This window comes from Rhincodon typus, chromosome 11 (genome assembly GCF_021869965.1).
Source record: "Rhincodon typus isolate 14 chromosome 11, sRhiTyp1.1, whole genome shotgun sequence".
Taxonomy (NCBI): Eukaryota; Metazoa; Chordata; class Chondrichthyes; order Orectolobiformes; family Rhincodontidae; genus Rhincodon; species Rhincodon typus.
In genome coordinates this window covers 33,001,454-33,027,494 of record NC_063342.1, presented here as the reverse complement: position 1 = coordinate 33,027,494, position 26,041 = coordinate 33,001,454, and the positions used below count along the sequence as shown (strand labels likewise).

Below are 26,041 nucleotides of genomic sequence, written 5' to 3'. Positions count from 1 at the left end.
TAATGAAGACTTCCTTACCTGTATATCGAGATTTGAATGTTTCTAGGTAACAACCTGCATCATTCTCATCCAGGCCCATTTGCTCACCAAGAGACTTGGCTCCAATTCCATAAATGATCCCATAACAGATCTGAAGAAGAAAGGAGACCTGCAGATTAGAGTTGAGGGAACAGCAGTACATCACCAGAGGAGGGGACACAAAGAAGCATTGAGTTTGCTCTGATCACAACTTACCAAATGCATGTACTAAACTAGAGCAGTTTCTTGATTGTAAGTAGTCTACATCCTAATAATCTGCTTCAAAGAAATAATGAATCATGGAATTGTAACAGAAAAAACCTTTTCAATGCATCAAGTCTGCACTGGCCTTTTCAAAGAATAAGCTATTTAGTCCCACCCTTTCTCAACATTCCTGTAATTTTTGTACCAATTTAGTTTATCTAATTCCTCTGAGAAATCTATTATTGAATTTCATCAGGCAGTGCCTTCCAAATTCTAACCAGTCCTCATGTGAAATCAGCTTTTTGTGATAACATCTGGTTCTTTCTCCTAGCCCTCTGGTTATCACAATTAAACCATTGACAATAGTTTCTCTTTATTTGCTGTGTTTAAATAATTTTAAACACCTCTGTCGAATTCCTTTGGCCTCTCTCCACTGTAAGAAGAACAATTCCAACTTCTCCAGCTTTTCCATGTAACTGTATTCCCGCATCTCTGGAATCATTCTAATAAATCTTTCCTGTACTCTCTCCAAAACCTTCAAATTTTCCCTAAAATGCAGTGCCCAGAATTGGTTAAAATACTTCCAGCCACAGGAGGAGCTCTTATTTTATATAGAATTCAGCATAACTTCCTTTATTTGGTTCACTATGCCTCTGTTTATAAAGCCATGGCTCCCAAATGCTTTGTTAACCCATCATGCTACGTTGAAAGATTTGTGTACACTCTCTTTTCTTGTGCACCCATTAAAACTGCATTTAAACTTGCATGGTCTTTCCTCATTATTCCTCACAAATTGCAGTAGCTTGTACTTGTTTTGTATTGAATTTCAGTGACATGTGCCCACCCATTCCACCTGATACATTCACAGTCATACAGCACGATAACAGACTCTTCGGCCCAACCAGTGCGTGCCGACCATAAGCCCAAATTAAACTAGTCCCATCTGCCTGCACTTTACCCATATCCCTCCAAACATTTCTTATTCATGAACTTATCCAAATGTGTTTTAAATGTTGTAACTGTACCCGCATCCTCGACTTCCTCTGGAAGTCCATTCCATACATGAACCATTCTGTGTAAAACAATTGCCCCTCATGTCTTTTTTAAGTCTTTCTCCTCCCACCTCAAAAATATGACCTCTACTCTTGAACTTTCCCACCCTAGGAAAAAGACATCAGCCATTCACTTTATCCACATCTGTCATGATTTTATAAACCTCTACAAAGATGAATCCTCAACCTCCTAAGCTCCTGGGGAAAAATGTCCCAGCCTATCCAGCCTCTCCTTATAACTCCAAACCTCCATTCCTAGTAACATTCTGGTAAATCTTTTCTTAACCCGCTCCAGCTTAATAGCATCCTTCCTATAATTGGGCAACCAGAACTGGACATAGTACTCCAGAAGAGGCCTCACCAAAGTCCTGTATAATCTCAACATAACATCCCAACTCCTATACTCAAAGGAATGAACAATGAAGGCAAGCATACTAAATACCTTCGTAACCACCCTGTCTACATGCGAAGCAAACTTCAAAGAATTATGTACCTGAACCCTTGGGTGTCTCTGTTCCACAACACTATCCAAGAGCCTACTTTTATTGTATACGTCCTGCCCTTGTTTGTTTTACCAAAATGCAATATCTCACATTTATCCAAATTAAACTCCATCTGCCACTCCTCAGCCCATTGACCCAACTGATCAAGATCTCTTTGTAACTTTAGATAACTATCTTCACTGTCCACTATACCACCAATTTTAGCATCATCTGCAAACTTACTAACCATGCCTTCTATATTCTCATCTAAATCATTTATATAAATAACAAACAAAAGTGGACCCAATACCGATCCCTGTGGAACACTGCTGGTCACAGGCCTCCAGTCCAAAAAACAACCCTCCACCATCACTCTGTTGCCTGCAATTAGGCAGTTTTATATCCAGTTGGCAAGCTCACCCTGAATCTCATGTCATCTAACTTTACTAATTAGTGTACCGTGCAGAACCTTGGAGAAAGCTTTACTGAAGTCCAAGTAAACAATGTCTACCGCTTAGACCTCATCGAACTTCTTGGTTGCTTCCTGAAAAAACTCAATCAAGTTTGTGAGATACGATTTCCCTCACATAAAACTGTGCTGACTATCCCTAATCAGTCCTTGCCTCTCCAAATGCATGTAAATCCTATCTTTCAGAATCACCTCCAACAACTTACCCACCACTGAAGTCAGACTCACAGGTCTATAGTTCCCAGTCTTATCTTTGCATGCTTTCTTAAACAAAGGCATAACATTACCTACTCTCCAGTATCTTGCACCTTACCCACAGTTACAGATAATACAAATATTTCTACATGGGGCCCCAAAATTTCCTCCCTAACTTCCCGCAACATCCTGGAATATACTAGATCAAATCCCGGAGATTTATCCACCTTTATATTTTCTGTAATGTGAACTGTTTTCAAACATCACTATTTATTTGCCAGAGCTCTCTAGCCTCCATTTCTTTCTCCACAGTAAAAACTGACACAAAATATTCATTTAATATCTCTGTCCTCTGTTATCACTGCTCTGTGTTTTCTACACTTCCAAGTTTGTATCACTTGCAGATTTCAAAATTACACTCTGTATGCCTGAGTTCAAAGCAGTATTATGTATATATTTAAAAAAACTGACCCTAGTAGTAAACCTTGTTAACTCCACTACAAGCAGTCCAAAAACCTGTCATCCACTGGTTAAATTTGTACGCACACTGCCACAGCTCCATTAATCCAGCGGGCTTCAATTTACCAACAAGTCTAATATGTGGTACAAACATCTTTTCAAAATTCAGACATGAAACTTTAATCTCAATCAAGCTAGTCAAAGATCAATTACCCTTAACAAATCCATGCCAGCTCGCCTTTTCTAGTCTACACTATTCAAAGTGGATATGAATTTTTTTCCAATTTATTGTTTCTAAAAGCTTCGCTCCCACAACCACACCTAACATTAAAGTGACTGGGCTAGAATTGCCAGGTTTATGTTTCACTCCTCTTTTGAGCATGGATGTGACAGCTACAATCCTCCAGAACCCCATATCTCAGAAGAACTAGAAGATTCTAGCCTGCACCTTTGTAATTTCAACCCTCTCATTCCCTCAGCAACGTAGGATGTACTCTATTGAACTTGCCCACTTTGAGCATGCCAGTCTTTCCAGTAACTCCACTTCATCAACATTTATCTCATCCAGTATCCTATAAAATTCCTTGTTTACCATTCCCTGGCAATCTTCTATCTCTACCAAAGACAACCCTTATCCTAGTACACTGAAAACTCTTTCACTGTTACTATTTAATATTTTACAGATCAAAGATGTTATGACACACACCTAGAGCAGGCAGTGCTTGAACCCAGGCCTCCTGGTTCAAAAGCCTGAACACTACCAATGCGCCACAAGTATCCTTAGGAACCCAGCCTTTTTGTTTAAATCAATCAGTCTGTTCAGACATGTAATAACATATCTTGGGCAGATGAGACTTAAACCCAGGAGGAAGCCAGCTCTTTCTATTTTTAATTTTCTAATCAACCAGTTCAGTGATTTTATTACACACCTCTGGACAGACAGGATTTGAACCTATGCCTTCTGGCTCAGGGCAGCAAACTACCACTGTGTCATAACAGCCCTAGATGGTCTGATGCCACCAACATTTTGGTCAACACACAGATGTGCTGACGAATTACACCAGAGACTGATATGTTACTAGTTTAAATATTTTTTCTGAACAACCTGTTCAGAGATGTTACTACACACCTCTGGAGTAGGTAGATCTTAAACCCAGGCCTCCTCGCTTAGAGGTCAGAACCTACCACTGCACCACAAGGTCACTATGTTACTATTTCTTTTAGTTAACCTATTTTTCTTATCAACCTGTTCAGAGATGGTATTACATGCCTCTGGAGCAGGTGGGACTTGAACCCAAGCCTCCCAGGCCAGGGGTAGGGGTGCTATCACTACACCACAAGGACCTTATGTTACCATTTTAACAAGCACTAAATCAACAAGCACCAGCTATTCACCATTACAATCACTCCCAGTGAAGGCCTTAGAAATGGGGACAGTGGTACAGTGGTATTGTCCCTACCTCTGAGCCAGGAGGCCTTGGATCAAGTCCTGCCCAAGTCCAGAAGTGTATCATAACATCTCTGAGCAGGCTGATTAGAAAATACTTAAAAATATTGAGACAGAGATTATCGCAAGTTGATTTCAGACCTTCACCAATCGACAGGAGCTACTTGCTGACCAAACATAATACTGCTGAAATAATACGTGTGTTGCACACCAAAGGTGTCACATTTGTCACATTCTAGTCATGTGATTTCTTAAAAAAACCTGTGTTTGTTACAAAAGCAGGATATGAATACTACAAATCTTAAATAAAAACAAAAAAACCTGGAAAAACTCAGGGGGTGAGGTAACAAAACTGAAATTGCTGGAAAAGCTCAGCAGGTCTGGCAGCATCTGTGAAGGAAAAACGAGTTAACGTTTCAGGTCCGGTGACCCTTCCTCAGAACTGTGAGGGGTCCTCAGGAAGTGAGGTGACAGGTATGAAGAGAAAAAGATTGGTGAAGGTCTGAAATCAACATACGAACATCATTGGTTGTGTGTGCCATAATAAGAGTTTTTTAATAAAATTTAATTTTGCGACTATACAAACTCATGTTGCTATTCTGGCTTGCTACTTCATTAAACAATGAATTAATTGCCTTTAAATAAAGGGTATGTGACAGGGGCTTGTGGTTTATGCAAAAAGTGTCAACTTCAATACCAAGAATATAGATCTTTGATGTTTGATAGTACAGCATGTTGGATTTTGAGAAGTTAAAGTATTACTAACTTATATTTGTTTGGTTTTAAGGAACAAGATTATCTTGGTATGATTATAGAGCCAAAGGGAACACACCTTTTAAAGCAACTTTTTCTGTAAATGCTTACATTGCCAGTTCTGCACAGAATGTTCACAAGAACATGGCATTATTGAAACTCACTCTATTTGACAGTTAATAGACGATGATTTGCACTTTTTTCTTTTCCAGATGGAGGTTTCACATTGTCAGCTAACACACCCAGCTACTTAGAACTCCAACTGACCTGCTTGGCCTGTTGTCTCAGTTTATCATTGACCACTGCTGGATCTACCATTTTCCATTCTGCAGCAATGCTCTTGAACACATCTTCTCCACTATTTAGAACTTGAATAAGGCTCTTATCCTTGGAAAGATGAGCCAGAATTCGTAGCTCCAACTGGGAATAATCTGCTGCCAGAATGAGGCCACCTTTAAAGTGAAAATTAAATTAAGCACAGCTTGCAATAATTCATAAATAATTCATCTAAAAAGAGCACAGCTATTAGAGCCAGCCAGGATGGTTTGAGAAAAATGTGGAGCTGGAGGAACACAGCAGGTCAGGCAGCATCAAAAGAGCAGGAAATTTGTTGTTTTGGGTCAGGCCCTTCATCAGAACTGGAGAGGAGGAAGGGAGCTGGGAAATAAATACAAGGAGGAGGGGTGGGGCTGGGGGAAAGTAGGTGGGATGGTGATAGGTGGATGTAGGTATGGGGTAGTGGGGATTGATCTGTGGGATGGATAGGTGGGGAGGAAGATGGATAGGTTGCGTCAGGTCAAGGAGGCGAGAAGGAGGGGTGGGGCTGAGGGTGGTGAGGTAGGATGGTGATAGGTGGATGAGGTAAGGGTAGTAGGGATTGGTCATTATGAAGGGTGGGGTGGGTAGGTGAGAGAGAAGATGCACAGGTTGAGTCAGGTCAAGGAGGCGGGGATCAGAGGAAGGGTCAGACATGGGATCAGGCCGGGGATGGGTAGATTTTAAAACTGGTGAATTCCACGTTTAGGTCATCAGGCTGTAGGCTCCCAAGGCGAAATATGAGGTGTGGCTCCTCCAGTTTGCATGTGGCATCATTGTGGCACTGGGGGAGGCCTAGGATGGACATGTCATCAAGGCAGTGGGAGGGGGAGTTAAAATGGTTGGTGACCGGAAAGTGTTATTGATTATAGCACACAGAGCACAGATGCTCCACGAATTGGTCCCTAAATTTGCGCTTGGTCTCACTGAAGTAGAGAAGGCCACATCGGGAGCAACGGACACAGTAGACCAGATAGGAGAACGTACAAGTGAACCCCTGTCAGATATGAAAGGTTTGTTTTGGGCCTTGGATGAAGGTAAGAGGGGAGATGTATGAGCAGGTGTAGCACCTCCTGCGGTTGCAGGGAAAGGTGCCAGGTGTGGTGGGGTTAGTGGAGAGTGTGGAGCAGATGAGGGAGTCGCGGAGAGAGCGATCCCGATGAAAGGCAGATAGGGGTGGGAGGGAAATATCTCATTGGTGGTGGGTCAGGTTGCAGGTGGTGGAAGTGGTGGAGTATGATACGTTGGATGCAGAGGTTGGTGAGGTGGTACGTGAGGACAGGGGGACTCTGTACTTGTTTTTGTTGGGGGGAGGGATTTTGAGGGCAGAAGTATGGGAAATGCAAGAGATGCATTTTTGATCCATCCGGGACGTCCAGGAGTCTAATGCTCCATCTTTGGTGCAGATGCAGCGATAGCGGAGGAATTGGGAGTAAGGGATTGCATTCTTGCAGGAGGGTGGTGAGAGGAGGTGTAGTCAAGGTAGCTGTGGGAATCAGTGGGCTTGAAACAGATGTCAGTGCTCTCAAGATGGGGCGTTCCACTCCCAGACATCCCAGATGTCCTCCTATTTCAAGCACCACAACTTCCCCCTCCAGTGATTGAAAAGGCCTGCAACTGCATCTCATGCATTTCTGCCCTCAAAACAATTAAAATTTGATTATTTATTTAAAAATACAAATTACCTGAAAATGGAATAAAAGCATGTCTTATGCTAACTGCAGTCTTTCCATCATCCAACATAACCTGTCGGGAAGACGTCATCGTACCATGAACCCTCCTTTTCCTGAAACATAAGTACATGAGGCAGAATTTAAAAGCATTTCATTTTCTAAGTTCTCCTACAATGCAGCTACTTACAACATAATTTCACAATGAGTTATAAAACCAGTGATAAGGCCAAGAGCAATTATAAAGATCAGGTCAATTTTAAAAGTCAAGGTTGCACCACTGAAAAGCTAGTTATTAGTTTCCACACAGATATTTAGTTCATAAGTTAATTTTTAAAATACGTTTGAAATGCGCAAGATTTACTAGCACACGTGGATGTAAAAACACACTCTCCACAGATCTGTATCCACGGATGCTGCTAGATCTGCAGAGATTTTCCAGTAGTTTCTTTTTTGTTTTACATTTCTGGCATCCACAGTTCTTCCTATTTTTTTTTATAAAACATATTATCCTTGGAAGTTAAGAGAGACTGCAAGGCGGAAAACAAAAGCATGCCAACAATAACAAGCAGGAAGCAACCTGAAGTACAAGAGAAAGGCTAATTTATTTTGGGTTATTTTGTGAGCCCAACTGATGACAACACCAGACAAGTCAAATCACACACTGAAACCTGCCTTGACAGATTATAAAGTTTTATTTTTGCAGTTTGGTTATCCTGGTGATTTACAAAAGTAAAATTTAATAAAAAAAGAAGTTCACCATCTCAGTCAGATACCTGGGAAGTAAATTGCAAACTGTTAACAATATTGAATTTAATGACCTAGGCAGAAAGAAATGGTGAGGGTACATTAGTAGATGGAGTTGAAAGTCAGGTTTCAGTTCAGAAGCACCATTTCATAACAGCAGATGAGTAAGTTAGTTTGTACAAATCTCCAGACTTTAATTTTGTCATTAGTAAAAATCTCCAGGTTGTGAGAACTGAAGAGAGCATTTTTTTTACTTAGTGGGATGTGGGTATCACTGGCTGGGCCAGCATTTATGAGCTATCCTAAGCTGCACTTGATGATGAGCTACCTTCTTGAACCGCTTCAGTCCATTTAGTATAGATAGATCCACAAAGACTGTTGGCGTCGGCGGGGGCAGGGTTTCGGGAAGGATGAAAAAGTTCCAGGATTTTGACCCAGTGACACTGAAGGAATGGTGATATATTTCCAAGTCAGGATGGTGACTGGCTTGGAGGGAACTTGCAGGTGGTGTTGCTGCCATGAATTTGCTGCCCTTGTCCTTTTAAATGGTAGTGGTTATGGGTTTGAAAGGTACTGGCTAAGAAGCTTTGATGGAATTTTGCAGAGCATTTTGTAAATGGTACACACGGCTGCTACTGTGCATCAGTGGGTTTCCTTACAATAAATGGGCCACTGCAGTTCAAGAAAGCAACTCACCACCACCTTCTCAAAGGCAACAAGGGATGGACAATAAACGCTGGCCCAGCCAGTGATGTCCACATGTCATGAATGGATAACAAAAACCATTCATCACTGGATGTGACAAGATTACAAAACTTGGATCTGATCTGTCGATTATAGAACCACTTAGCTCTATCACTTACTGGTTGGCACACAAGCAATCCTGTATCGTAGCTTCACTAGGTTGACACCTCATTTTTAGTTATACATGGTAGAGCTTCATGCATGCCCTCCTGCACTCTTTATTGAATCAGGATTGATCCCCTGGCTTTACGGGAATAGTAAAATAGGGGAGGAGTGGGGTTTGCTAGGCCACGAGTTTACAGATTGTGTTGGAGTACAATTCTGCTGTTATTAATGGAATACAATGCCTCATGGATGCCCGATCTTGAATTGTTACATCTGCTTGAAATTTATCCCATTTAGCACAGTGATAGTGCCACATGACACAATGGTGGGTATCCTGAATGTGAATACAGAACTGTCTTTATAAGGACTATGAGGTGGTCACTCCTGTCACCCACAGATGTATTTGTGGAAGGAAGGCAGATTGGTGACGATGAAATCAAGTATATTTTTCCCTCTTTTTAGTTCGCTCACCACCTGCCACAGGTCCAGTGTAGTAGCAATGTCCTTTAGGACCAGATCAGCCAGGTCAGTACCAGTGCTGCTGAGCCACTCTTACTGATGGTCCTTGAAGACCTGAGCCAGAGTCCATTCTATGCCTTTGCCACCCTCCAGGTAGTGTTAAATATGGAAGTGATCAGCCAAAAGGACATAGTACATGGTAGTTAGCAGGTTTCCTTTGCATGTTTGGCCTGATGCCATGGCGTCTTGAGTAAATATTGAAGACTCCCTCTCGATTTTATACCATTATGACACCACCTCTGTTCCATCAATGCTGCCAGAAGGACAGGACATACTAAGGTGATGGTGTTGCCTTGGACATTGTTTATAAGGTACAATTCATGTGTATTCTATGCATGTGTTCTATGTTCTAATATATTGTAAATCTTTATTACAGCCACAGAGTCAGTAGTTAAGAAAGGAGCAGAAATGATGAAAATGTTGTAAAGATTTAAGAACTAAGCAGGAGAAAACAAAATAAATCAAACTCTAAAAATTGTTACAGGAAAGGAAAACAAGCAGAATACTATTTTTAAACTACAAATAATATATATATCTAGGATGTAAAATGTTGTATGTTTACATGTAGCTAGATAAAGATGGCTACAGATCAAGGTTCTCTATCATACATAATCTCTATCTAATGCTATATGGTAATAAATATCCCTTCTATACTTTCACTGTGAAATTATAGTGATAAGTAAGTGAACAGGTATACGAAGGGTCGAGGCCTGAAACATCAGCTTTCCTGCTCCTCTGATACTGCTTGGCCTGCTGTGTTTATCCAGCTCTACACCTTGTTATCTCTATTTAAATGAACCATCTTGGTTACAGATGGATAATCCATAAATATATGAAAATCACAAAGCATCATCTAAAGAACAAATCACTACTTTGCTTCACGAAAGGTGAGCTCTGTGAGGATCTCATTTGGAGGAGGTACCTGAATCTTGTTGAAATAGCTGATTTGCTTGTTCCCTGAGAGGGGGGACTCTCTCTGATCACTGTTGGCATTTCAATTTCAAAATCCTTTGGCACATTTTGCAGATTTGGCTCCATAAAGCTGATTCGACCTAATCAAATAAGAGAGTGGGTTCAAGATCAAATGAAAACATTCAAAAGGAAAGCCAATAGAAATTAAGTATCGCAAAATCTCTAACAAAATGTTCCATTACATTTCCTTCATTAGAATGAGAAACAATTACAAAACAATGTTTGTGAAATCTTGTGATAAATCATGTAATTATGGTACATTCTGTTCAGAATTAACTTATTATTCTGGTTCTTTTTTTGCAAAAAGCTCAATTTCAACTGGGCTACAAGCACTATACAAGTCTCAACAACAACAAAAGCAGAAGTTGCTGGAAAAGCTCAGCAGGTCTGGCAGCATCTGTGAGTTAATGTTTCGGGTCCAGTGACCCTTCCTCAGAAATGAGATGAAGAAACACTACGAATATTTTAGCCAGATTTCCATTTCATTTGCAATGCAATAAAACTGCATGCTTGGTCATATTGTGTGGCTTTGTCTTTTTTTCCCTGCTCTTTACTCCAAATGATGAAATCAGGGAGTTTTGTGTGCCAGCTGGGAAAGTATAGAATGCAAAATGGCGGCATCTCATTGTTTAAAATTAGGTTTGCAGAACTGTATGCATTTTCCATTATACAAGGGACTCAAAACTTTCCTGAAGGCTTGCATTTCCACTCCATTGAAGAAAAGATCAATGTTATAAAGAGTATTTATTGATGCAAATTCTGTATCAAGGCTCACTGAATCGCACAACATGTATCATTTGCTTTGATACAGGACACAGTGAAATCAGCATTTACCTGTTGCACTATGCGTCTGAGAAATAGAGTAGATCCTCTCCATTCCCAACTGAGGATGCAGGTGCTTCTCTCGCTGCAGGGGAAATACCACTTTGGACATTGCATTAGTAATTCTCCTCCATTCCAAGACTAAGCCTGGCAAAGGATGAAGTGGCTTTAATTTCTCCAATACTTCCTAAAACATTGAATGGTATAATAGATAAATGACCGATCAGATTTATAAAAGACAAACTTCCAAAAACATATGTAAAATAGGTATAACACGTCAAAAGCACTACAAAAATAGTGAACAACTGACATGCATTATTTCAAAAATACATAAAGTTACTCTAAATAGTAGTCTCCATTCCATATGTAACAGGGTTTTGCTGATACCTAGTTGCTGTCTAGATGTGATAGACTTGGATGAGACAAACATGCAATTTCTTCTTGGCATCTTTGTGCTACTCCATGCTGGTTTGTAGATCGTTGTATTAATCATTTGAGCCTAAAAATATTTCCACATATTCTTTGCCTACTGTACCACAAGGCAAAAGCCTGCAGCCATCTACATTTTTTGGTTCACTCAATTAGCTTTATGACTAGAGTGTGGTGTAAAATAAAGCCAATAGTGTAGGATCAGTCCCTGTACAATGACAGTTCACAGAGACCTACCTCTTCACTTTACCTCATGTTTATGGAGACATTTTGCTCAAGCTACTGATAACTAATTATTTCTCTCGAATGGAGAGAGATGACTATGGTCCTTTGTGAATTATTGCTCTGTAATTCTTGAATTACTATTCTTTGCTTGATGTCTTGTTTTTAATTTGCATTTTCCATTTTTATATTGTTCATACAAACAAACCTATGATTCTTTTCTTTGCATTTACCAACAACTTACAGATATTACCTTTAACTCATAATCTAAAATCTGATTTACCTTCTGCGTCAGCAACTTGTACTGTAAACCTTCAGCTGTTTATCAATTTTTATGGACCTTTGTTACCTTGAGTAATAATTCAGGATTAAATTCAATAAATTCAGTTTACATATTAAAAAGCCTGTGTGATGTAACACACCATTCTTTATTTCACTAGTCCTATGATAGTTGTTGCTTTTAATTCACTAACTCTTATTGTTGCTTGCTGTTGCCAATAAAGATTCCTCAAATGCCTCATGTCTTCACAATTTATTCCAACTCTTAGCAGGACATCTATTAAACTTTCATGTTTCACTGTGTAATCTTTCTCATAATCTATAATTCATGGATACATACCTCATTTCACTTCTATTGCTCACTCTTAAATTATCTTCTAAACAAATATTGAAATGTATTCCCATTCCCATTTCTAAAATGTAATTCCCAACAATTTACTTCTTATTTTTCTTTGAATTAAGAAAGTACAAAGATTTGCACAAGAACCAGCCAATTACCTTATTTGTGCTGAACTGTTTGGCCAGCCTGCGACACCCTCCTGTAACTGCTGTTCTCCTTGTGGAACCAAGTGTCTTCTTGCCGTTAGTATTGGTATCCCCATTGGGAGGAAGTTTGAGCTCCAAAAACAGAACCTGCAACAGGAATTAAATTGCTGAGTCTGAGAAACATTAGGACTCAAGTAGACAAAATTTGCCTTCTTGTGGAATCAGAGGAAATGGGGAGTGGGCCAGAAAATAGGGCAAATGATGAGGCAGACTTGATAGGCCACATGATCTACTCCAGCTCCTTTCTCTTGTGTTCTTGTAAACAAGTTTAGAACCAGGCTTCCTGTATGACATTTCACACCGTTGATTAGTTTGCAAGTATTTGTACTGAACTGAAACCACTGTAGAGATTATATTAAAATAATTGATGCAGTGAAATCTACTGGCTGTGACGAAAGGTTCATGTAGATCATATATAAAATCCTAATTTTATAAAAAGGTGGACCAAAGTATGGTGGATAGTATGAAATGTTAATGCACGTACTTTAGGTTTCAATCGAACATTCATGCATAGTACATTTATATTTCAACCCAACATTAAGTCTAAATTCTATCAAAAACATTACCAATATCAGGACCTGAAATTAGTCCCAACAGAAACTGCAATTCGAATATTGCACTGAAATGGACGTAACAGAGTCAACTCAAGTGACAACTTCTCCGGTGTAAGGGCAAAAGATACCTTATGCCCTCACCTAATCTCTTAATAAAAACTCTACCACACTCCTCAACACTACTGCAGGCGTATGTTACAATCTTACCTCAGCAATATCATCAGGACTGGTCAGAGAGAAGCTGTGGCCTACCAGCTGGTAAGCCTGTGTCTCTATGAAAGCTAGCTTAGCCTGCATTAGACATTTCTGGTTCTCACATTCAGCTGTACTGAATCCTATTCCATTCATCTCCAGCAAGGCCAAGCAATATTGAGTCTTCATTTCAACATTCCAAAACGTATCTGCAACAGAATAAAGAAAATTACATGCCAGAAAATTTAACACCATTGTGGAGGTATGTCATAAGAGAATTCTCCTAAATTAGTGCAAAGGCTTTTATTTCTGGGGCTTTGTCTGTCCTATTCTATTGCAGGATTGGAAATTTGGGGTTTTCTTGGGGGAGAGTGGAGGGAGTGATTTATTGTCATTTCTTGGGAGATTAAACCAGACAGTTCCAACCTGATATCATATCTGATCTGCTGGTGAGCTTCCATCCATATTCACGCCATCCCCAAGACTGCCTAATTCTACCTTAACCATTGCCTAACTTGGTTGAATTGCTGCTGAAATCTCATTTATGTCTATGCAATAGGGTTCAGTATAGTTGAACATGACAATCTAAAATACCTAGTGCAGGGAAAGCTAGCCGTGATCTCAAGGCTGACTGACTATTCCAATGCACTGCAGACTGGGCTCCCAAATTCCCACTTCTGTAAACTTAAGGTCATTCAAACTCTGTTTGCATCAACTCACCCCACGTTCCATTCATCTATCATTTGCTGACTTGCACTGGCTCTTGTTCAAGTAACATCTTAAGATCAAAATTCTTTTTGTTATTTACTAATCCCTTTTTGGTCTCAACCTTTCCTATTTCTGTAATCTGCCGTCGCAGCCCCACAACTTTCAGAGATATCTGCATTTCTCCAATTCCTGACTTTTGATCATGCCCAATTTTAACTGCTCCATAATTGGTGCTGGACCTTCAGCTTCCTCAGTCAAAAGCTCTGAAATTTCCTTTCTACACACTCCACTGTGCTTCTCTCTTTAAAACAGTCCTTAAAATCTCCCTCAAAGACAAAAGTCTTTGGTAACGTAGTGTAATGTCCTCACACATGGTTCAGTCACATACTTCATTTTATAAAGTTCCTGTGATGCGTCTTGAGATGTTTCATTACATTAAAGGCACTATACATTTGAATAGTATTATTAGCTTAAACTGATCATCAATCGAATAGGATTACTCTCCAGGCTTTAAAACACTTTATTGAATCTGCCCTATCTGAATCTTCCCTCAAGTTCCAAACCTGCCGACAATTTTGTTTAAACCCTCCCCAACAGCAGCAGCAAATCTCCCTGCAATATTTACCTCAGTCTTTTTCAGCCATAGAGTGCCTAGCTTGTAGATGTTCCATTTTCCTCAGAACCAATCCCAATGCTTCGGGAATCTGATGCCCTTCCTCCTACACTAGCTTTCCAGCCACTGTTCAATCCTCAATTCTCCAGTTTCTTTTCTAACTAGCACCTAGCTTACCTAGTTATGGCCTTCCGAGATAAGGTTCACCAGAATCTCTCTATATTTGTACTCAATATCTCTAACTACTTTCTCAATATGATGTGCTACCTTCAAAGATCTATATACACAAATTTCCAGATCGCTCTGTCCTCCATAAGATGTAGAATTATGGCATCAAATCTATATTGCTTTCACTAATCCCTCTGCCAAAATGCATCATCTTTCATTTTTATGTGTTAAATTCCACACATACCTATTCTTAGCTTCATTCTGTTGCAGTCTCCTTTAATGAGTATCTCAATTAACTGCAATTGATTTTAATCATTTCCCAAATTTGGATGGTTCAGCAATGAAATTTTAAAACAGAATTTAAGCTAAATATGAAGATTTGTCCAAAAGATGCTATTAAACAATCCAATCTCTATTTCTCAAGATATGACTCAGTCCTGCACAATATTACATCACAGGATCTCCAATTTACCTTGCATATTTTCTTTCTTAAGCAGCAAATGAAGTTGATTCATTATATTGTAGACCAGTACTGACTCTATGGAGGCTCTGGTCCGCCCAGAGATGTCACTGTTTGCACCCAGCCCAAGACTCTGAATACCGTGGCTGGTGCTTACACCTTCCAGTAATGAAAGCTGCTGGGGGAGAAAATTGGTCACCATGTTATGAATTGTTCTCTCTTTGGATCCAGGATCTAGCAGCCAACATGCTACCTGGAAGGGAAAACAAATATTTACTTCAGTTCAGCTCTCAAAGTGACATTTCAGATCTGAAATGGAAGCTAGTTCATTTCCAACTGGCTCAAAATTCCAGTAAAAATTAATTGAAACCTTTGGATCTTCATAGATGCCTTCCATGGAGATGTTGCAAGCCTCAACGAGAGTTTTGTAGTGTTGCTTGAAGTCATAAGTAATAACAAAGCGCTGTCCATCAGCTGTCGCATCTTGCTGTAAACATGAACGTATATAAAGAAGCCTTTCTTTCACAGACAGCTCAGGGTCTAGAGGTGGAGGAGCCAAACTGTTGCTTAAATCACCTTTTAAAAGGAATTTTAAAAAAGGATTATAGAAACATAGAAAATAGGAGCAGGAGTTGGCCAATCACCCCTTCAAGCCTGCGCCACCCTTCAATAGGATCATTGCTGATTATATAGTGCCCCTTTAACATAGTAAGATGCACCAAAGCACATTTAGGAGTGTAACAGGAACTGCAGCTTCAATAGTACAATATTTATTTGTATGTAGTTGAATAACAACAAACTGAATTATAATCAACGCTGAATTCGCAGCCTGACTAGGTTAAGATATTTGATTGTTGGGAGAGAGGGTAATCTAAACAAATCAATCCAGGGCAAAGATTTTCCAAACTAATTTAGATTGACCTAAGCTGTTATTTAAGCCATTTTCTTACCAGTAATTTCCTGAGTCTCCTGCAATGAGATGTAGTAAGCATCCTTCCCTCCCCATGACACGCACAAACCCACTACAACAAGGCCTTTGCGGCTGCTCACTTCAAATCCATTTGTCTTGGCCTGAACTTTTGCAGCAGTCTTGTCTAGAAAATAATTATAGATGTTAAAATAAAATTAAAATTCTACATATTGATGGTGCAGTCACAATGGGTCAAATGGCCTCCTTCCACACGCCAACAATTCTGTGCCTCTGCATAATCATACAGAAAAATGAATTCCTTTCTGGACTCCTATTGTATATAGTATTCAAATGCAAATGTTTGATGCAAATTTATTTACCCAAATAGCCATCAATAAATACACATAGTCTCTCTTTGCTTAGTACCTAGCAAAGTTCCTAACAATGTAACTGGCATCACCTTATGTCAATAGACACTGACAACGTCAAGTTGTTTGAGAGATGAACTAATGAGGGCATTTCCAGCAATGAGTGATATAGATTCTACCAGTAACATTGAAAAGCTTCAGAAAATTTGAATGCTTTCCCTATCCATTGAAAATACAAGGCATTTGTACAAGAATTTCTGATTTTAGCAAGTCGATTTAAAAAAAAATCTTAAGTGAGCTAGGTGGTACGGGGCTTTGATACAAGTCTAGAAAAACCTGGGCTCAAAAGCAAGTCACACCGACCCTTCTCTTCAAGTGGTGTGGCTCTTAAACCAAATAAGCCTGGCCTGTCTCATTACGGTTCCAGTGGGCATGGAATCACAACAAAATTAAAAAGTGAGCATAAGTCTGCACTAATTTGGTAATCTTTGAGCTGTCATAGGATGGTTGTTGAGAGAAGTGTTACTTTCATTTTTTTTATTAGCAATGAGATATCCTATTGAGGCAGATTGGAAGTAATCATTAGCAGTAGGGAACAGAAATAAGTTACATTCAAACTTCTCTTCCATTTAGAGAAACTGATTTCCCTCAGTCAGCAGAAGACAGATTGGAAAATTTCTATGTGGCGATATTCGTACAAGAAACACAGACTTTGAAGTAAATTTGTAAAATATGGAATGTGGCAAAAGGACCATCTAGAGCAGTCTGTTACTACAGGGATTGCTATGTTTTATAAATACAGATCAAATTACGCACCTTGCTTAAACCTGCCACCTATCTCGGAGCTGGGTGACAAAACGTGTACCTTTTTCTCACAAGCAGCTGAGAGTGAGAATCTTGGTTTCATTTTCCACTCCTTTATAAATGTCTGGAATAGGGCTCGGCTACTCGCCACATCAATAATGTTGAATGTTTCTGCACTGCAAGAGCTGGGCGGTGGTGATAAGTGGTCTTGTGAGAGCTGAAGTGAAAACCCTTCCCCTACGAAAGAGCCATCAACATCATCATTACCATTCATCACAGGACTACAGTTAACATAATGTGATTGGGAACTTCCTGTTTCTTCTCTCCCAAAATCAGAATGATGAAAAGAACAAACATATGTTGTTGATGGTAAAGATCGTTTTTGGCACTTTTCACCTGTCACTGCAGTCAAAGAGGTTTTGATTCTGGGAGTCACAGGTTCATTGGGTGGTGTTGGAGGAACTTCATTCCGACTGTCTGGTCTGGACCCTGGCAGCTTTTCCATTTCTAAAAGTGATGACTGGTTACTTGCGTCTGTTTTTCGGCCCTGATTTAGTGAAACCTTATTAGTTGCCTTCTCTGTCTGACATAACACCAGCACATGCTGTGGATTTGGAGTTTCAGATGTTTGTGCTGCATAGTTCAGAAAACCATACATTTCCGAGAGATTTCTCAAACAGTGGTCCTTCTCCTGATCATTGGTTTGTCCATTTACACTTGAATATTTCTGATCCAAAGGAGCTGGCAATTGATTTAGTAGCTCATTTATCTCTGGACTTCGATCAAGTTGAGCGTCTGACTGCATCCATTTCCTGTTATCTGCCACCTTACTTTCCACCAAACAGTCAGGTAACCCTTTATTTAATGTGCCCTGATGTGGTTTGCCATTTTCTATCTGACTATTCATCTTCTCCTGTTCTCGTAAACCTAAACTCTCGGCAATGTCAGATGTATCATTGTCCAGATTGTACATCCTTAAGCCCCCTAGGCAATAATTGTCAGAATTGCCATTTTGGTAGGAATCTCTAAAATCAGAGAGATTGAAGGACAACTCATTCCAATTTAAATATTTTTCAGGAGCTTCAGCAACAGTTTTCTGTATGTTATTCTGATCCGGTATTCCGTCGTTTATTACCGGCCTATGGGAAGGCTGATTTTCCAGGTTCATATCAGTTTTAGGTAGAGGTTGCTGGCCAGGTGGAAATATCTGTGCATACATATCATCACTGGAGGAAACTTCTGTAAAACTATCAAATAAGCTATCACTGATATTCAGATTTGTCTCATAATCAGTACTGGAATGGACACAAAGCTCTTGTAACCGGAGCTCTCCTTCATTGCAACTTGGAATATCCAGTATGCTATTTAATTTTTGAACTGTAACAGCTGGGACACTTTCTTCAATAGAAGCTGGGGTCTTATAATCTAGCATGAAATTCTGCAGCTGGGTATCAGTTAAAGAAAAATCATTGGCTTTCAATGAAGAGGGACCTGTTTCAGATGATGGAGCTGGAAGACTATTAGGTGATCCTGTTATGGATTTAATTAAATTGGAAAACTCTCCAGAGCTTCGCATATGACCATCAGAAAAACTAGGATGTGCTAGTTGAAGTGTTTTCTCACTTGCTGCAGACTTATGTTTTGATACCTCATTTCCATTTGAAGTGTTACTGCTGGATTGCTTTGCACTAGTTCCAACAGTAACTAGGCTCTCACCACTTTCTGGCCTGAACTTGCCGGCTAGTTTAGACCTTTTAGTATCTTGCTGATCTTCACAATTGGGCAACAACTCAGCGGCAGTAGCTTGCTCTATAATCTTTTCAATCTGTGAATCCAACTGAAAGCTCTCATCAAATACTCCTGTGACAGAACGCATCACAGAAGACTTGCCTTCAGCAACATTTAGGTCATGCGTATTATTTTCCTCACTAATAGTTACTGGATGCCCATGTACTTTGTGATTTACAGCATCAATGGCATTGCTGTCAGCCCAAATGTGGTGCACGGTTTGAGCTGTATTTTCTCCAACATTCTTCTTATTTTTAGCGTCTCCAACACTTGTTTTGTCATTAGTCACCAGAAAGGAATTATTTGCATTGATAACGGTTTTTACAGATGGTATGTCATTGAAAAAATGCTGCCGAACTTTTGATAGATTCAAATTCTCCACAGTCATCTTACATTGCCTGTCAACTGATCCTATATTTTCCTCGGTAAGACCATTTGGTGGTTGCTTGTTAGTGGATTCCCTACTGTAACTAGAATCCAGGTTTTCTGCATTCTTGTCATAACACACTTCAGTCTTGGTAGCAATATGTTCCAATGAGTCAGTGACTGAAATGTCTGGAACTCCATGGCTTTTTTCAGGTGCTACTGAATTCGGATTTAAGGGTGCAGCATTATCATATTCCAGACCATTCTCAGGCGCAGCAGCTGCCAGGGAAGGCTCCTGCTGTATCACAGTTAGCAACTGGTCAGGGGTCCATTCAATACCCATTGAAGCCAGATCTTGTTGAAGAAGATTCCTGGCCTCTTCCACAACCAGGATAGCAGCATCTCTTTCAGTTAGTCCTTTCCTTCCACTCACCCAGATACATCGTGTTTTCCTGCGCTCTAGAGCTTCACATTCACTCTCATCAACTGCTCTCCTGGAACTAATGTACAAAACAAAAGAGTAATCCTTTAGTGAACAATTTTTGAGCTTCAATATTTATTTTCTCAGCACAAGTATTTAGTTTGCTGGTAAGTTTATTTCTGGCATGATGATAGGACTATTGCAAGCTTTATTACTGAAACTATCACAAACTTTAAATTTATCAGAATCATGGAAGTTTACAGAATGTAGAAATGTTCTGAAAAAACTATCCACTCAGTTCAGGATCCCACTGAAATAGTTTTCTTGTCACCATTACACTTTGCTTCCAACCACTGAGCCAACTCTGAATCCCACTTGTCGCCTTCACTGGGATCCCATATTTTTAACCTTTCTAAGCAGTCTGGTAGTTGGCTCCCTTTCAAAAGCTTTGCTGAGGTCCACAGAGTCTACACTAAGCACAGTACTTCAAGTGACTCTGCCTTCTACATTTACCAACAAAAATTCAACTTAGAACCATCTTCCTTATCAGTCTATGCTGACTGTCCTTGATTAATTTGAGCTTTTAAGTGGTATTAATTTTATCCTAACAATTGACCAAGATTGGCCTGCCATTTGTCAGTCTGTCTCACTGCTCTCTAGTTCTTTTGCACCATGCTTGTAGCTAGGGAGTGTTGGAAAATGTAGGTCAACACCTTCACTAGCTTTCCCTTATTTCTCTTAACAGCCTGGGACACATTTCACCATGTTCAAAGCCACTAAGCTCCTAATTATTTTTTAGTTCACTCTTCATTCCATCAAATATTTTACATTCCTCCTCTTTAATTACAGTGTCTGCGCTAGTTACAGGTAGGTAAGGGAGTGAAGGCGGTGTTTGTTATGCTTGCCTTTATTGGTCAGTGCATTGAATATAGGAGTAGGGAGGTTACGTTGCAGCTGTACAGGACATTGGTTAGGCTGCTGTTGGAATACTGCATGCAATTCTCGTCTCCCTGCTATAGGAAGGATGTTGTGAAACTTGAAAGGGTTCAGAAAAGATTTTCAAGGATATTGCCAGTGTCGGAGGGTTTGAGCTATAGGGAGAGGCTGAATAGGCTGGGGCTATTTTCCCTGGAGCTTCAAAGGCTGAGGAGTGACGTTATAGAGGTTTATAAAATCATGAGGGGCATGGATAGGGTAAATAGGCAAGGTCATTTCCCCAGGGTGGGGGAGTCCAAAACCAGAGGGCATAGGTTTAAGGTGAGAGAGAAAAGATTTAAAAGGGACCTAAGGGGCAACGTTTTCACACAGAGAGTGGTACATGTATGAAATCAGTTGCCAGAGGAAGTGGAGGAGGCTGGTACAATTACAACATTTAAAAGGCATCTGGATGGGTATATGAATAGGAAGGGTTTAGAGGAATATGGGCCAAATACTGGCAAATGGGACCAGATTTATATAGGATATCTGGTCGTCACGGACAAGTTGGACCAAAGGGTCTGTTTCCATGCTCTATGATTCTGTGACTCTAGTTCCTCTTTTGTGAGCACAAATGTGCAGTCTTCATTCAGAGCATTTCCCATATCTCCACATAAAGGTTGCCATTTTTGGTCATTACTTTTCTATTCACTTGCTGTGTGTTTATAAAACATCTCTGTGTTTTCCTGCCAATTTTTTTTGTCCTCTCTTTGCTTTTATAATTTATTTTTATAATTTCACTCCTGCACAAAATCAATTGAATTGTGTTGTAAGGTTTATTGATATACCTATATCTATATATTTATAAATCTTAAAACTCAAATATTACATATCCAGTTAAAGCTATACCTTTTAAATGGGACAGCTTTTCTCAGAGCAGTTTCTACATCAGCAGGGTTCCCCTGTGCCAGCTCAGATACAGTGCCAAATCCAGCATCATACAAGGCTCGAGCACGCTGTGCATTCAGCAAAGAAATCCGCACCAGATCACAAAGTTGTCGCTGAACACCAAAACTAAGACGGCTTTGAAACTGTGACAGTAGCAGCTCCATATTATGCCAACCGAGTCGATTAGTAAATGCTGTTATCATACCTATAGAAGATACAAAAGATCAGTTAATAATTTCATTGCTGTCAAATAGCTTTAGGAAAGAATTGTGTTACTCCAGAGCAAATCAATCAAAGAAGAGAACTACAGTCAACTCTGCTCAAAAGCAGCATATACAGTTTTCACTTAGAGCTATTTTGTCATTTTTTATAACTCTTGCCTGCATAGGTTGCTGCAGACTGCTGCAGAGATTGAAGCTGTCCTCGATTGCAGTGATATTTCTTTGCAACAATTCCAAGAGGAACTTCATTGATTAGATCGAGTAACACAAGGCTAGTAAAAAATCTGGAGCAATAGGAAAACATGCAATTAGGCACGCACATTCGTCAAGATTCACGTTAAATTCTGCTAGCATATCATTTTCATAACACAATAATAAAGCATTCAAGTTTTACATCAAAAACCCTACAGAATTCTAGAAATCATTTTCAATGCTTTCAATCCACCATGCTGTCAAAATTTCAGTTTAAAATTAGACATTCTGAACAGAATCTGTTCTTCAACTACACAGAGAGGTCAACTTTGGAAACTGACAAGAGTTAACCAATAGCTTCCAATGTAACTGACAATCTCAAAAATAAACACTTATAATGTAACAATAAGTTGAATATACATCAATGACATATAACTACACTGAAAATGCAGTGAACCTCAAGACTATCAATAGTTAAGCTATATTCATATCTAACGTTCTATTATATGCATAGCAGACGTAGAAATCTATCTAATTAGCATTGGTAGTAGACTTTTGTGCTGGGAGGCCTTCAGGACTTTGGAAAGTGGGAAAAGCCCTCAGGATAACATTTTGTGAGCAGGCAAGCAAAAGAACGGGAAATGACTTTAAAGTGAAGCTCACAGCATTAAATGGATACATTGACACAATTTTATCAACATCATTAAAGTAAAACAACATTAAGTGAGTCAACGTTTAAGCAGCGGTTAACTGTAATCACTTAAACCATCCCCTTTGGCAGCAAGTTCTACATTATCACCCCTTTTTGGTTATAAAGAAATTTCTTCTGAAGTCCTCACTGGATTTCTTGGTGACTATTTCATATTGATGAGTCTGGTCTTGATCATCTCCACAAAAGAAAGACTTTCTCTGCATTTACTCTATCACTCTTAATTTTAAAAGACCCCTACTTGTTTTTTCTTCAGCTTTCTCTTAAGAGATTGAGCTTACCCATTGCTATACACATTTCATATTTGTAAATGTTTTTGCACCTTTTCTGGTGCATGTATGTCTTTTATACTGCATAACTATAAATGCACAGAGGTGCGGTCTAACCAAGGCTCGATACAAATTTAGCACAGCTTCCTTACTTTTCAATTCCATCCCTCTAGAAATAAAGTCTAAAATTTTGAGCCCTGACTTTATAGGAAGTGATTAGTTTGCAAAATTTTAAAAAGTGACTTAAGTGAACTATGTAAAATGTGTGTGCTAGTAAATATTTTGTGATTTCCTATTTTGGTGCAAAATGAAGTTGTAATTAAAAATCTAGTGTCTTGTAACCAGAGTGCCTGCTGTCAATAGTTACAATGGAAAACGTAATCTACTGGAAGTGCAGTAATACTAAGGTCTGTAAAAAGTGAGTGTAACGTGACACAAGACTGAAAATTTGCTCTCTGCAATTCTCAATTTGAGCTGCATAGAACAAGAAGGTACTGAGTGAGGAATTCAGAAGAGAGAAAAAGATTTAGAAGACAATGTTGTTTCTGGATAACATTTACAGCCTTCAGGTATACAAGAAATTGATAGTGACTTAACAATAGATTCTGCATTAACTATAGCAGGCTGAGAGGCCAAAACAGATAAACACACAAACATGAACAGGGTTGCTGGAAGTTGGGGTAATCCATAAATGATACAAATATTTCTACAGTGTGGCTGATATTGGGCGTCACAACATGTACAGGTCACAGCAGTCACATCCCATTATTCTTGGTATTGATGCACTTAGGGAAGCTAGCAATAATGACAAAGTACTTCTGAAATGCAATGATTTATTGCATAGCCACATAGAGCAGTTCACATACAGAAAAATACTACTATCAGCTAGGAGTCAAGAATTTTTTTATTGATGATATTTATTGAGGGAACATTAACACTGACATTTTTGATTCAAGTTTTATACAAGCTTTGTCCATTTGACACATGGAAGTGCAAGAAAATGTTAGATACAAAATTATTTTCTATATTCTTTACCCACTTTACTTTTTTAAAAAATTGTTTATGAGTAAACTCCACTTGTACACTAGCTCTATCAACAAGTAATGGAAGGCGTTATGAACGTTGGGTTTACAGTCATACAGTACGGAAACAGACCCTCAGGTCCAAGTCGTCCATGTTGACCAAGTTTCTCAGACTAAATTAGTCCCATTTGCCTGCATCTGGCCTGTACGTACCTGTCTAAATGTCTTTTATAAATGTTGTAACTGTACCTGCATCTACCACTTCCTCTGGCAGTTCATTCCACGTATGAACCACCCTGTGTGTGAAAAAGTTACCCCTCAGGTCCCTTTTAAATCTTTCTCCTCACAATTCACCAAGATGTTCAAATATTTTTGTTCAGTAATGAGTTGGCTGGAGAGAGAAGAGGAAATGCCTTCCCCACACAACCCAGCCCAGGAAATGGAATATTCTGTCAGCAACCTGACTGAGAATGGAAAATCATTCAAATATGGGACCTGCTTCTAACTAGTTTCTTATGATTACATAATGAGCAACATGTGGCAGGATTGGCGATGATGGTGGAGCACGAAAGAAAAATATTAAATTGAGATTAATTCAGATATAAAATTGTTATATCAGTAACCATAAATTTCAAATGTAACAGTTTTCCTCATGCCTCATGGGCCACAGTAGTCTATGACAGTATTTCCATGCATCTTTACTCGAATCACAAACCAATATTTTATGGAGTGGAAAGAAGAAGCTGTGACAAACACACAGGTAAACAGAAATCAAGAAGTCGTCAGTACCTTCTGTGAATAGCCATTTGTCTGTGCTGCTTGTCCGTCTTGGGAATAAGTTTCCCCCGAATTGATCGAGCCAAGAAACCTTCCTCAATTCCAACTAGTTCTGCTACTCTCTTCATTGAGGCTGACAACTTCTCCCACAAGCAGAAGAATTGATACCAGTCAATGGTTATCCATTCTTCATAGACTGGTGTGATCTGAAGCCAAGAAAGAAATAACTGAATGAGCATCCCATCACAAAAACAGTACGCTAATATGATGATTTATGTGGACAGAACAGGATGCACTGCACATGCAGGCTTGAGCCCTTCTCATGACACAGTAACTGACATAGTTCAATTAGACAAGCAGATACCATGACACTATTCAGAGAGCTCCTGAAGCACAGTTGTAATGTTCAGAAATCTAATCCTAAACACACAATTCAGTGTAGCAGCTAACTGGAAAACTGTGGTTATGTATAAACTGCAGTTATGTATAAACTGCCACACAAATTCTATTATCATTCATAGAGCAGTAAATAAACAAAAATGAACTCTCGATGAACAGAAAAATGCCAAAGACGATCCTGCAGTATCTTAATTCTCTTCTATGTGAACTCATTTGGAATTTGAAACTTTATAAACTAATCTCAAAACTGAATTAAATTAGATTATCTTGAAAAGGTACTTATTCACACGACTTAATCCACAAGGAATACGAAACACCAGATCCAAAATATCTGCAGGCACACAGCTAATGGAACTCAGCAACTGAGTTTTGTACCCTTGAAATGCACAAATGTACACTCAATAAGTAATCTAATTCATTGCAGTCCACATCTATCTCTTGATTTAAGACTGCCTTTAAAAAAAACCTCTTTGATCAATCTTTTGTTCACCAGCTGAAATCAAAACATTCATCTGAATCAAAGCAAAAGGCTGATCCCAGGCCCCAGAGGACACTAGATCAGAAACTTCAAATGGAGAGGGAGCGTATTGCATATCTTTAAAAGAAAACAGATGGACATGGTAGCCATAACTGTAAAAGTGATATACTTCTATATTTCTCATGGCAAAGCTGGAGAAGGAAAAACCCAGAGGAGAGGCCAGAGCAAAAACAGGAAGACGTAACAACAACAACAACATCAACTTGTATTTAAGATAACAAGGTGTAGAGCTGGATGAACACAGCAGGCC

At 39.3% G+C, this 26,041-nt stretch overlaps 1 protein-coding gene across 1 annotated transcript in view; it reads right to left on the bottom strand.

The window, feature by feature from the left end:
• The window catches only part of polq (polymerase (DNA directed), theta), a 68,185-nt gene that overhangs the window by 10,338 nt on the left and 31,806 nt on the right, over positions 1-26,041 (bottom strand). The window contains exons 13-26 of the mRNA XM_048603088.1: positions 24,867-25,060; positions 22,045-22,169; positions 21,626-21,869; positions 17,239-19,880; positions 16,095-16,238; positions 15,515-15,720; positions 15,157-15,397; positions 13,211-13,404; positions 12,402-12,536; positions 10,986-11,160; positions 10,102-10,231; positions 7,080-7,180; positions 5,347-5,531; positions 19-130 (exon numbers count right to left, since the gene is read on the bottom strand). Coding sequence (XP_048459045.1) covers positions 19-130; positions 5,347-5,531; positions 7,080-7,180; positions 10,102-10,231; positions 10,986-11,160; positions 12,402-12,536; positions 13,211-13,404; positions 15,157-15,397; positions 15,515-15,720; positions 16,095-16,238; positions 17,239-19,880; positions 21,626-21,869; positions 22,045-22,169; positions 24,867-25,060 — 4,828 coding nt within the window. The remainder of the gene's footprint in view (positions 1-18; positions 131-5,346; positions 5,532-7,079; positions 7,181-10,101; positions 10,232-10,985; positions 11,161-12,401; positions 12,537-13,210; positions 13,405-15,156; positions 15,398-15,514; positions 15,721-16,094; positions 16,239-17,238; positions 19,881-21,625; positions 21,870-22,044; positions 22,170-24,866; positions 25,061-26,041) is intronic.